At 41.2% G+C, this 13060-nt stretch overlaps 3 gene segments (V, D, J or C); 2 read left to right on the plus strand and 1 right to left on the minus strand.

Moving 5' to 3' along the window:
- Positions 1-471, plus strand: part of LOC118493336 — a 499-nt gene extending 28 nt beyond the window's left edge. Inside the window, 2 exon segments of the V gene segment in view lie at positions 1-24; positions 132-471. The exon segment at positions 1-24 is cut by the window's left edge and continues 28 nt beyond it. Coding sequence covers positions 1-24; positions 132-454 — 347 coding nt within the window.
- A 4645-nt stretch (positions 472-5116) lies between these two features.
- Positions 5117-6431, minus strand: LOC116035391. The segment is given in 2 exon segments: positions 5117-5457; positions 6329-6431. A coding segment is annotated over 1 exon segment (264 nt).
- A 707-nt stretch (positions 6432-7138) lies between these two features.
- On the plus strand, positions 7139-7634 carry LOC118493328. The segment is given in 2 exon segments: positions 7139-7195; positions 7303-7634. Coding segments are annotated over 2 exon segments (384 nt in total).
- The last annotated feature ends 5426 nt before the right edge of the window (positions 7635-13060 follow it).

The following is a 13060-nucleotide window of genomic DNA, read 5'->3' on the forward strand; positions in this document are numbered from 1 at the left end:
CTCTCCTCTGCTGCTGCTTCACAGGTAAAGTCCAGAGAATCAAACTCCTCTCCTCTATCAACATCCGTCCCTCTGAAATGAAGACGACTAAACCGTGACGCTGCTTTATGTTTTTGTCTCTGTGTCCTCAGAGTCCAGAGGCCAGGTCACAGTGACTCAGCCTGGAGCAGTGAGCTCTGCTCTGGGAGGCTCCGTCTCCATCAGCTGTAGGACCAGTCAGGATGTTTATAATTCTGACTTTTTAGCCTGGTACCAACAGAAAGATGGAGAAACTCCAAAACTGCTTATCTACAGGTCAACATCTCGACAATCAGGGATTCCAGATCGTTTTACAGGCAGTGGATCAAACTCTGACTTCACTCTGACCATCAGTGGAGTCCAGACTGAAGATGCAGCAGTTTACTACTGTCAGAGTGCTCACTATCCCAACAGTCAGTGGGTGTTCACACAGTGAAAAAGCGTCATACAAAAACCTCCCTCAGTCAGACTGAACAGAAACTGAACTGACTGCTGCAGCTGGAAGCTACTGCAGAGACTGATACACTTCACTGAGGACACACACACACACAGACACGTAGTAAGACTGTAAGACAAGTTAAACTTTTTGTTCCACAATGTGTGTGAAAAGCATCCATAGATGTTATCGAGCAAACAACACAGCAAGGTTCCTAAAACACTAATCCCTTTAAGTAAATCATTTAATTGTAGTAAAACCAAAGAGATCCTCCCAGTCCTTCCTGACCTAGACATTAGTTAATCTGCTATTTAAAAATTTTAAATATATTTACATCTATTTACAACATCTCAGTTTTAACATTCAGAAAAAAGGTGTTGTCCTGTTCCTTTTTAGGAACAGGAATAATAATAGAGCTTTTCCAAGTGGAAGGAACAACATGTGAGTCCAGAGACTTTTGGTAAATAGGACACAAGGCCTCTGCCAGCTCTACGCTGCATCATTTCAGCAGAGACCCAGAAATGCCGTCTGGTCCAGCAGCCTTCCTAGGGCAGGTGGGTGAGAAAAGACTCTGTACAACATGCTGGTCAATAGTGATTTTTGGGGGATTCAGTGCAGGTAATGAGTCTAGAGCCTCTATTTTATCCTACTAGAACTCAGCTAATCAAAACCTTGCATAAAAATTATTTAATTAAATCGGCTTTTTCCCCTCATTAAGAACATTAAAACATTTTTTAGCCGGGGCCAGGTTTGTCATAAATTTCATGGAATCCCAACTTTTTTTTCATATTCATAGTGGAGCAGTGGGTTTCAAATTTCTCCTTCTCCTTCCTCCTTGCCTTTCCTAATTTGCTGTTGAGTTTTTTTTGGATATTCCTCATGGCCACAATATCCCCATTTTTAAATGCTATTTTTCTACGCACTACACACTCTTTAATTTCCCTGGAAATATAAGATTTATTGTTTGGATACAAAGTTATAGACTTCTGAGTTAACATGTTATCTGTACAAAATTTTACGTAATGACTAATATTGTCTGTTGTTACTTCTAAGTCCAAGCTATGGAAGAGGTCCAAGTTAGTGCAGTAAAAACATCCTTTTAATGGATCAATGCCATCATTGTCCCAAACCTGGATTGCTTTTAAGCACAAATTTCTAGGTTTGACTTTAGTAATTCAATGATGGGATGTGGATATCAATGAAGTTAGTATTGTGTGATGGGCGTGAGAGGACAACAGAGTGGAGAGTCAGCCAGAGAGAGGGCTGCACTGCATCCAGACTTAAATAACCTCCTGCTACTGGGAACATCCTCAGCTGTTCCCAGTTGCTCTAACCATCACCTGCAGAGAGAGCACAGACAGCTGAATCACACAGCTAACTCAAGATGACACCATCCATTCATATCACATTATAATCTCATGTTCATTCTTGACTTTAGAAACAGCAAAACTATCTCTTCACAACGTCCATCCAGTAGCTGTTGTTGAACTTTCAATCATATCATCATACTTTTCCTCAGCAGATGTTATTAAAATGTGGATTTTCAAATTCCCATTCCTCTCAGCATTTGTGAGACTTCTTGTCCACGTTGGCTTAGAAGTTAAAATATTCCATGAGAACTGGGTGAACTCCGTCTGCTGAGGAAGATCATGTCATTGGATCCAAAGCTCTGAGACAAGACAAGACCGAGTAAAAATGCGGCAGATTCTGAGAAGAGACCCAAACCTTCAAAGAGTGGTCTTGAGACCAAGACTGATATTGAGAACTACAACACTGGACTCAGCCTTCTATAAAGACTCATCACTGCTTTACTTGTGAAATCTTCACATTACAAACACCCAAACATGTCAAACCTGCATTAACATTAATATTACTAATCATTATCAAAAAACACACCATATTACCAAACTGGAAAAACAGAACAAAACTGTCCACAAGTCACTGGATCAGTTTACTACCAGACTTTTCAATATCCTCTCCATGTGAATATGTAAATATGTAGGTCCATGCTCTCAGCACTGAGGGGGAAACAGCATGACATGTTGAGGACAGCTACAGTTCACTGACTCTGTGTGTTTGCATATGTGTCCTGCCTCTCTGCTCCCAGCCGTTAAGAGGCCAGTGTTCATCATTTAACGCATACAGAGTATACAAAATACAATATACAATACTTCAAAGGGGCAAGTACCAGCAGAAAAGTTCTATAAATAATAGAGCAACAGAGCAAATCCCCAGTTCCCAGATGCAGCTATTCTGTGTTTAATGCCTGTTTGGTTTAGGGAATAAAATACTTTGTGTATATGTTCCAGCTGGTCCTGGGAAGCCTAAATCTAACATTTTGAAAGATGTGTCAAGGAGTCAAAGTGTTATTGAAAGATACTAAACAATGCTCTGATAAAGTGATTGATCCATTGATGAACAGCATCATCAGAGTAATCCAAGTCCCTGTTGGAGTCAGTCAGAGCATTTCCATAGAGAGCCACTTTGCATCAGCAGCACCATGCTCCAGTGCTCTGGGAGAGTTTATAGTCCTGAGAGTTGAACACTGGATGACTGACAGCTGTCCTTCATGACAACAGAAGACACAGAAATCCTCCTCATCAAAAACATGACTTTGATCTCCGTCCTCATCTGGACTCTCCTCTGCTGCTGCTTCACAGGTAAAGTCCAGAGAATCAAACTCCTCTCCTCTATCAACATCCGTCCCTCTGAAATGAAGACGACTAAACCGTGACGCTGCTTTATGTTTTTGTCTCTGTGTCCTCAGAGTCCAGAGGCCAGGTCACAGTGACTCAGCCTGGAGCAGTGAGCTCTGCTCTGGGAGGCTCCGTCTCCATCAGCTGTAGGACCAGTCAGGATGTTTATAGTGGGAGCTATCTTCACTGGTACCAACAGAGAGATGGAGAAACTCCTAAACTGCTCATTTATATTACTAGCAATCGACAATCAGGGATTCCAGATCGTTTTACAGGCAGTGGATCAAACTCTGACTTCACTCTGACCATCAGTGGAGTCCAGACTGAAGATGCAGCAGTTTACTACTGTCAGAGTCTTCACTATCCCAACAGCCAGTGGTTGTTCACACAGTGAAAAAGCGTCGTACAAAAACCTCCCTCAGTCAGACTGAACAGAAACTGAACTGACTGCTGCAGCTGGAAGCTACTGCAGAGACTGATACACTTCACTGAGGACACACACACACACACACACACACAAACACACACACACACACACACACACACACACACACAAACACACAGGGATGGACTGGGACCAAAAATCGGCCCTGGCATTTTGGCCCAGACCGGCCCACCACATAAGATCACAAATACCACCCGTCCTTGCGCTCCCCTGAATATGTATACCAACTCCTACTCCTTAAAACTACTAACGCCATGTAATGAGTAAGCAAGAATCAGTGAGAGTTGACACATTAAATATTTAAAAAAGTGCCATTTATTAATACAAAAGGTATACTCCTCATGAATCATAAAACAAGTTATATATACATATATCATTATCATTTCACGACTGAAGAGGTACATCATGAGTTTTTGTCTGCCAATGCAGATAGAAAAGCTACAACTCTCGTTAAGAATGTTTGCATGATGTGCAACGTTTATCTAGACTACTTTAAGGACACAAATGCACAAGCTTAAGGTGTTTTGCTTATTATTAAGATGTAGGCTACTTTGTTGAATGAAAGGTAGGCTAATATAGGCTAATAATAATAAAACGGTGAGAACATCATCAGTCAAGACTCAGGGACACGCGCACTTAGCCAAACTAATGCAATCATACAGTGTAGCATGCCTACTTCTTTTATTGTTGTAGTGTTATCATCAACAGTTTGTCCATCACTTGTTTTTGGCTCAGTTTTATCAAGGGACAAAGTGTTTTAAGGGGAGTTCTGCTTACTGCAGGTTCTACATCACTCCCTCATCTCTGTCCCTCTCCTCCTGAGTCTCCTCCTCACTGTGTATGCCACTGCCGCCGACACCGACACCACCCCCACTATCATCAGCCACGGGAGCTGATGAAGGTCCTGCTACTGCCGAAAACATGTCTGGCAATGTGACACATTTGTCAGCGTCTGCCTGAAGGGCCTGTTACTTTTTCTCACGCAGCTTCTCTGACCCTCCTTTGTGTTTCTTCTCCATGATCTCTATCACTAGTCTATCCTGGCAGATGGACACTGAAACTGCATGCAGTTCTCCTGTCACTGTGTGTTTAGCTTTCGCCACACACTGTTACAGACTATCTACAGTCTATTTCATTGTGAAAGCAAGTTCAGCTCAGGTGGCCTCGACAAAAGGTAGACAGGCTTTGTATATGAGTATATTCAGTATTGTGGTATGTGCATGAGTGAAAAATATTTGTCTGTGTGTGTGTTGTAAAGTTTTACAGTTGAGTTTAACATTTCTAGATGTATGGAAATATTAAGACAGATATATCTGTTTCTTTTAGAATAACAGACGTGGAAACAACTGATTTGATGAAAAGTACTTTATTGTGTTAAAATAATCAAAATTAAAACATGCAACACACGTTATCAATGAAACATGTAATTAGACAGTGAGTGATGGAAAGAGATAAACAGAGAGAGAGTTACAGACTGAGATCAGTATCAGAGTGAAACCAGTAGCAGAGTCCCAGTGAGTCAGGTCAGGACTGGGAACACTGGTCTCTCCTCAGTGTCTCTGAGAGTGGAGTCTGGGAGCCCTGGGTGGCCTCACAGGTCACAGAGCCCACCTTCTCCCACTGGTCTGCAGGGAGCCTCAGGGTGCTGCTCCAGCTGTATTTGCCGTCCTTCTCCAGCACCCCGGGGCTCCTGCTCTCCTCCCAGCTGCTGCTGCTGCTGCTGCTGCTGCCGTCCACCTTCCAGGCCAGACTCCAGTCTGAGGGGAAGCCCTTGTTGGCCAGGCACATGAGCGTGGCCTTCCCCTTCAGCAGCTCCTCACTGGAGGGGGGCAGCACCGTCAGGGTGGGGACGGCTCGACCCACTGCAGAGAGAGAGAGATTAATAAAGTTGATATGAGGTCAACTAAACTCTAGCCTGTTGGCTGCAGCAGAGGAGGCTACTAGTTCTGCTGGTCTTCCTCAGATTGGATCAAACTGTTCTTAAAATCTTTCACTTCCCTCTCTGAGCTCAGTAACCATGGCAACAGACAGGCATCACTGCTGAACCGTGACAACAGACAGGTTTCAGTACTAAAGATAAAAAGTTAAAACTGCCTCTCTTTTACTAAACTTTCAGAGTTTATTAGTTCAAAATAATACACATAAGATGGAGATTGTGAGGCTTTTACTGTTTGAACTTTCTTACACATTTCTTGTCCTAAACGAAAACCTCATTAATGATATTTCTTTGTTCTGTTCATGTAAGCAGGAATCATCACTGAACAGTCAGGCTTCATTACTGAAAACATCCAAATAAATGTTGTTAACTAAAGTCATTTTTGAAACTCATTAAATTCTCATAAAAATATGTCCAATAGCTTCAAAATCATTATTCTGGAGAAAGATGGAGTAATACTTATTCACATCAAACACTGAACCAAAGATTATCAGCAGAGTTTTTGAGCCAGATGATAAAAACTTTAACTTTTACAAATATTCTCTTCAGACAGATTAATGCTGAGTAGTTTTCTACAACGAACTGATAAGACTTTAGGAAGTTAAAGTTTTAGTGCAACAAGATCATTCATTGTAGTGGTTATTAGTCGGGTTAACGATGCTGTAAAGCCATTAAGAATTGCTGCAAATAAATGAAATTTTAGATATCTGACAAAATGTTGTAGTAAGCTCTACAATAATGAAGTTCAAACAGAATATATATACATTTTGGTTATTAAAGGAGTCCAATGTACTTACAGTTAACATTCAGTCTGGTTCCTCCACCAAAAGTCAACCACAGTGATACAAAGTCATTGAGCCGCCGTACAAAAACCTCTCACTGTAGAGAGACACGGCTCTCTGACTTTGACACAAACAAACTCACCAAAATGAGGCTGTTTGTAAAATCTTGTCAAATAAAAAGAAAACTGATAATAACACAGTGCTGCAGATTTCCTTAATGCATATTTTTGGTATATGTTAAATGTCTGTAATTTCTTCTCTTGCAATTAAATTAACGACAGAAGACATTAGATTAGATTGACTTATTGTCCACCTCAGTGGAAATTTGTCTTTGGCTTCTCCCAAAATACAGCAAAGGTAAATACAATGCACATAACACAGCACACCATTAAAAACATACAGAATATACAGAATACAATATACAATAGTGTAAATGGACAGGTAGCAGCAGATAAGTTCTATAAATAATACAGGAAAGCAAATCTTATAAAATAATAAGTGTTCTCTGATGGAGTCATTCTGTGTTCAATGGCTGTATGACATAAGGAATAAAATACTTCTTGTAAATGTTCCAGCAGGTCCATGGAACCCTAAATCTAACATTTACTATACTCTGATAAAGTGATTGATCCATTGATGAACAGCATCATCAGAGTAATCCAAGTCCCTGTTGGAGTCAGTCAGAGCATTTCCATAGAGAGCCACTTTGCATCAGCAGCACCATGCTCCAGTGCTCTGGGAGAGTTTATAGTCCTGAGAGTTGAACACTGGATGACTGACAGCTGTCCTTCATGACAACAGAAGACACAGAAATCCTCCTCATCAAAAACATGACTTTGATCTCCGTCCTCATCTGGACTCTCCTCTGCTGCTGCTTCACAGGTAAAGTCCAGAGAATCAAACTCCTCTCCTCTATCAACATCCGTCCCTCTGAAATGAAGACGACTAAACCGTGACGCTGCTTTATGTTTTTGTCTCTGTATCCTCAGAGTCCAGAGGCCAGGTCACAGTGACTCAGCCTGGAGCAGTGAGCTCTGCTCTGGGAGGCTCCGTCTCCATCAGCTGTAGGACCAGTCAGGCTGTTTATAGTGTGAGCAGCTACCAGTTTTTAGCCTGGTACCAACAGAGAGATGGAGAAACTCCTAAACCGCTCATTTACACTGCTACTACTCGAGAATCAGGGATTCCAGATCGTTTTACAGGCAGTGGATCAAACTCTGACTTCACTCTGACCATCAGTGGAGTCCAGACTGAAGATGCAGCAGTTTACTACTGTCAGAGTCATCACTATATCAATAGCAAGTATGTGTTCACACAGTGAAAAAGCGTCGTACAAAAACCTCCCTCAGTCAGACTGAACAGAAACTGAACTGACTGCTGCAGCTGGAAGCTACTGCAGAGACTGATACACTTCACTGAGGACACACACACACACACACACACACACACACACACACACACACACACACACACACACACACACACACAGTAAGACTATAAGATAAACTTTTTGTTCCACAATGTGTGTGAAAAACATCCATAGATGTTATTGAACAAACAACACAGCAAGGTTCCTAAAACACTAATCCCTTTAAGTAAATCATTGAATTGTAGTAAAACCAAAGAGATCCTCCCAGTCCTTCTTGACCTAGACATTAGTTTATCTGCTATTTAAAAGCTTTATTGACACAGGGACAAATTCATTCTTCCATCTATTTACAACATCTCCTCAGTTTTTTTTAACATTCAGAAAAAGGTGTTTGTCATCACACCATTTTACAAACCTCTGAATCTCTGAAAGGTAGTTAGATAGATCACTGTCCTTTTTTATTAAAGCTAGGATGGCAGTATCATCAGAAGATGTAATGATATAGTTGTTGGGATTCTAGCTTCTATACTCATCTGTGTAAAGGGTAAAAAGGACAGGTGAACTGACTCAACCCTGGGGGGCTCCGGTGCTTAAAGTTCTCCACTCTGAGAGAGTACCATTAACACTGACCTGCTGTTTACCATTCGTTAGAAACCAGTGGTACCACCTAATAATGAGGGATGGACATTAAGGTCATTCAGCTTTTTAATGAATAGGTGTTGCTGTACCGTATTAAATGCTGAACTGAAATCTACAAATAAAACACGTTCATATGAGGTAGGCTCCTCTAAATGTTTAGATATCAAATGTACCATGACAGTGACTGCATCATCTGTACCTCTTTTGCCCCTAAATGCAAACTGAAAAGGATCTAATGAGCAAATGACATCTGTTTTCAATAGGTTGATAATGATTTTCTCAAAACAACTGGGCGGTATTCATTATAATCCTTACAGCATACCTTTTTAGGAACAGGAATAATAATAGAGCTTTTCCAAGTGGAAGGAACAACATGCGAGTCCAGAGACTTTTGGTAAATAGGACACAAGGCCTCTGCCAGCTCTACGCTGCATCATTTCAGCAGAGACCCAGAAATGCCGTCTGGTCCAGCAGCCTTCCTAGGGCAGGTGGGTGAGAAAAGACTCTGTACAACATGCTGGTCAATAGTGATTTTTGGGGGATTCAGTGCAGGTAATGAGTCTAGAGCCTCTATTTTATCCTACTAGAACTTAGCTAATCAAAACCTTGCATAAAAGTTATTTAATTCATCATCTTTTCCCCCTCATTAAGAACACTAAGACATTTTTTAGCCGGGGCCAGGTTTGTCATAAATTTCATGGTATCCCACATTTTTTTCATATTCATAGTGGAGCAGTGGCTTTCAAATTTCTCTTTCTCCTTCCTCCTTGCCTTTTCTAATTTGCTGTTGAGTTTTCTTGGATCTTCCTCATGGCCACAACATCCCCATTTTTAAATGCTACTTTTCTTTCTACACACTCTTTAATTTCCCAGGAAATATAAGATTTATTGTTTGGATACAAAGTTATAGACTTCTGAGTTAACACGTTATCTCTACAAAATGTTACATAATCAGTAATAGTGTCTGTTGCTTCTTCTAAGTCCAAGCTATGGAAAAGGTCCAAGTTAGTGCAGTAAAAACATCCTTTTACAGTTTTTCTCAATTGTTTACACACAAATACTGGTACTTGAGACACAGTGACCACAACATGTAACTCATGCACCAACCCCCTGAACCAATTCTGCTAAACTACAAGCACAAGCCCTGCTTTACACTGAAATTGCAGTTCTAAAACACACTTTTTTCAAAACACTACACACAATTCTCTGCATTTGGCACAATTTTCATGAAGAAAATCTCTTGTTTTCACAAGGAACACACTGCCATTCAAATATGCACACTGACTCATCACATGGGCAAACACCTGTCACACAATTTTACAATTAGCAATCAGAGCTTTAGCATAAAAGGGCAACAGGTGAGCTATTCTGTTTTGGAGAATTCTTTTTTGCCTGGAGATGGAAAGTGTATGACCGAAATCCACAAACACGTATACCCTTTGTCCAAGTTATGGAAGACGCATGTGGAGATATACCAGTTGATGCTTTTCATGGCTGGATTCGCCATGCAAGGCGATATATCCCCCGCTTCTTTGCCAGGGAAAATATTGCTTGTGATGTGGATGAGGTGCTGTGGCCAGACCGAAACAGAAGAGAGGATGCAGCATAGTTTTTTTTTTTTTTTACTGTAACTGTATACAGTAAATTATTCTGTTGTTTTGTATATACACCACTGTATGTGCAACTTTGTGTTGGTTGGGATGTACACTGTGTACATTGTTTTTATGGGAAAATAAAATATATTTGTTACCGTGTATTTGTGTGTTCTGAGTATAAAAACAATATTCTCAAATATTTTACAACACACTTATGTATGTACTGTCTGTAGTAAGTGTAACACTGACCAAAAAAAAAAGGCCTAAGTTACAGAGTTTCTCGATTGCTTAAACACATTTCTTGAAACTATGCCTCGTATTCTCAAAACAGTAAACACAAATCCATAACGTCTCACCCAATTCACCAAACATCCTATTTTCAGGTCAAAATGAAGCACTATATCAAAACCATTAACTCTTGCTGAAAAACCAAACTTTGACCCCAGACGGGACACACAAGCCGTCACAACATACACACTAAAACTTAGTTTTACACACTGGTGTAATAAATTCAAAACAACATTTCCAAAACTGTTAAGTTATGTTGCCACAAACCTTTTCAGATGAACACAAGACACAACCAATGGTTACATTGGCACATTTTATTCATTACTGTATTACAGTACTACACAGTATTATTCTGCATCAGCATCCCGTCTTTGCTCTGGGTCAGGCCAGAGAATCTCGTCCACATCACAGGCTATATTGGCCCTAGCCAGGCAGCGGGGGTAAAATCCTCTTGCATGCCTGATCCACCCCTGGCACGCATCTACTGATATGTCTAGGCAGGCTTCTTCCATGGCCTGAAGGAGGTGAACACGCATATAAGGTTCTCGGTCATACACTTTCCACCGCCATGCCGAAAAAAACTCCTCTATTGGGTTAAGAAATGGAGAGTATGCAGGCAGAAAGAGGTTGGAAAATATTGGGTTATCGGTAAACCAGTCACGAACCAGAGCAGCGCGATGGAAGCTGACGTTATCCCAAACAACAACATAGTGAGGGTGCTCTGGTTGTGCTTGTTCCCTGTGGTCTAGCTGGAATATATGCTCTCTTAGACCGTCAAGGAATGCAAGAAGGAGCAAAGTATTATAGGGTCCTAGACTGGCATGGCGGTGGAGTACACCTCGTTGGCTGATGGCTGCGCACATCGTGACATTCCCTCCACGCTGACCAGGGACATTTACAATAGCCCGATGGCCGATTATATTCCTCCCCCTTCTCCTCCTTTGGGTAGGTTGAAACCAGCCTCATCCACAAAGATAATTTCAGGTGGAACAGGCCAGCCTTCAATCTCAAAGATTCTCTGCCAAACACATCAAAACACAATAGAGTATATCACTACCCCGAAGCACAGTTCAGGAGGGCACAAATGGCAGCATAAACTGCTATACTGTGATGGTGCACAATACTTCATACAATATCAAAAGTCATACCTGAACATATTCCACTCGTTGGTCTTTTACCCTGTCAGAGTTCCGTTCAAAAGGGACGCGGTACACCTGTTTCATCCGGAACCGATGCTTTCGGAGGATGCGATCAATTGTGGAAAGGCTGATGGAATTTATTCCTTGAAAATTATTATTATCCTCAATCACTCTCCTTTGAATCTCTCGCAGGCGGATTACGTTATTGGCAATGACCATGTTTACAAGCTCCCTCTCTTGCTCCTCTGACAAAAGCCTTGGCCTCCCACCACCAGATGGTCGTCTCTGTATCCTACAAAAATAGAAGCACGCATTACTGTAAATTTGATGGATTTATTTAGTATTACAGAAACATAGTACAACAGTGCATGTGATGTCAAAGCACAGAGTACAGCACTCAAAAGTTACTGTACAGAGCAGTCGTACTGTAAGTACACCTACCTGTTTTCCTCCCTGAAGGTTCTGATGATGGAGGCGACGGTGAAGCGACTCAAATTAGGCTGGACTCATTGCCCAGCCTCCCTCATGGTCATACCATGGACAAGAACATGGTCCGCTAAAGTGGCTCGAATTTCATCCGAGACTGCTTGTCTCCTTGCCCTTACTCCTCTTCTACCTCGTCCTTCACCACATCTTCCTCCTCTCCCTCCTCGCCTTCCTCCTTCACCACGTCCTCCTCCTTCTCCTCCTCCGACTCCTCCTCAACCATGTCCTCTTCCTCTTCCTTTTCCTCTCCCTCCTCGACCGTCATTTCTCTGTGGATCCATTGTTCCAAAACTCAATGAACTGACTCTGGCCATTTTATCTATCTATTAAGTTCTGATTGGTGTGTGATCAATTTTGACTCGTAGTGTTTCCACCTGGGTAATTGTGTGCTAATTGAGCTTCAGCTGTGCTGACTTGAGTGAGCAATATTGAATGCTGTGCTATCTAAATGACAACATGGTGTAGGCAATGAGAAATTAAGGGATTTGTGTGTAGAGTTTTGCAGTAACAGTTCAACAAATCTGACTCATGTGTCAAAACCAGCGAATAGTGTTTATAGTTTAGTGAAATGGGTGTGCTTTTTGAAAAATGGCGTTATGCTTTTGAAATTTTAGTTCAAAAGCCTGGTTATAGTGTTTAAGCAATTGAGAAAAACTGTATTATGATGAATAGAGAAAAAGTGTTTTCCATTCATCATAGTGTTTTACACTGAGCACATCAGTGTTCAACTGGTTCTTAGAAATGTCTATTCATATGATGGTTTGTGTGTGTCATTTGAAAAGAAAATACCATTTTGAGAAGAAATAACATTGTTTTAAATGTAAAGTTTAATTTTGCAGGAGAATTGAGGGGTTTTGCCCATTGTGTGTGTGTTTTTTGATTTGTGTGTAGAGTTCTGAGAGTATGAGGCATGCTTTCAGAAAATGTGTGTAAATAATCGAGAAAAACTGTAATGGATCAATATCATCATTGTCCCAAAAGCAGAGACTTATAGGGTTAACTTTAGTAATTCAATGATGGGATATGGATATCAGTGAAGTTAGTATTGTGTGATGGGCGTGAGTGGACAATATAGTGGAGAGTCAGCCAGAGAGAGATCTGCACTGCATCCAGACTTAAATAACCTCCTGCTACTGGGAACATCCTCAGCTGTTCCCAGTTGCTCTAACCATCACCTGCAGAGAGAGCACAGACAGCTGAATCACACAGCTAACTCAAGATGACACCATCC

The sequence above is a fragment of the Sander lucioperca genome, chromosome 16 (assembly GCF_008315115.2).
Source record: "Sander lucioperca isolate FBNREF2018 chromosome 16, SLUC_FBN_1.2, whole genome shotgun sequence".
In the NCBI taxonomy this organism is placed as follows: Eukaryota; Metazoa; Chordata; class Actinopteri; order Perciformes; family Percidae; genus Sander; species Sander lucioperca.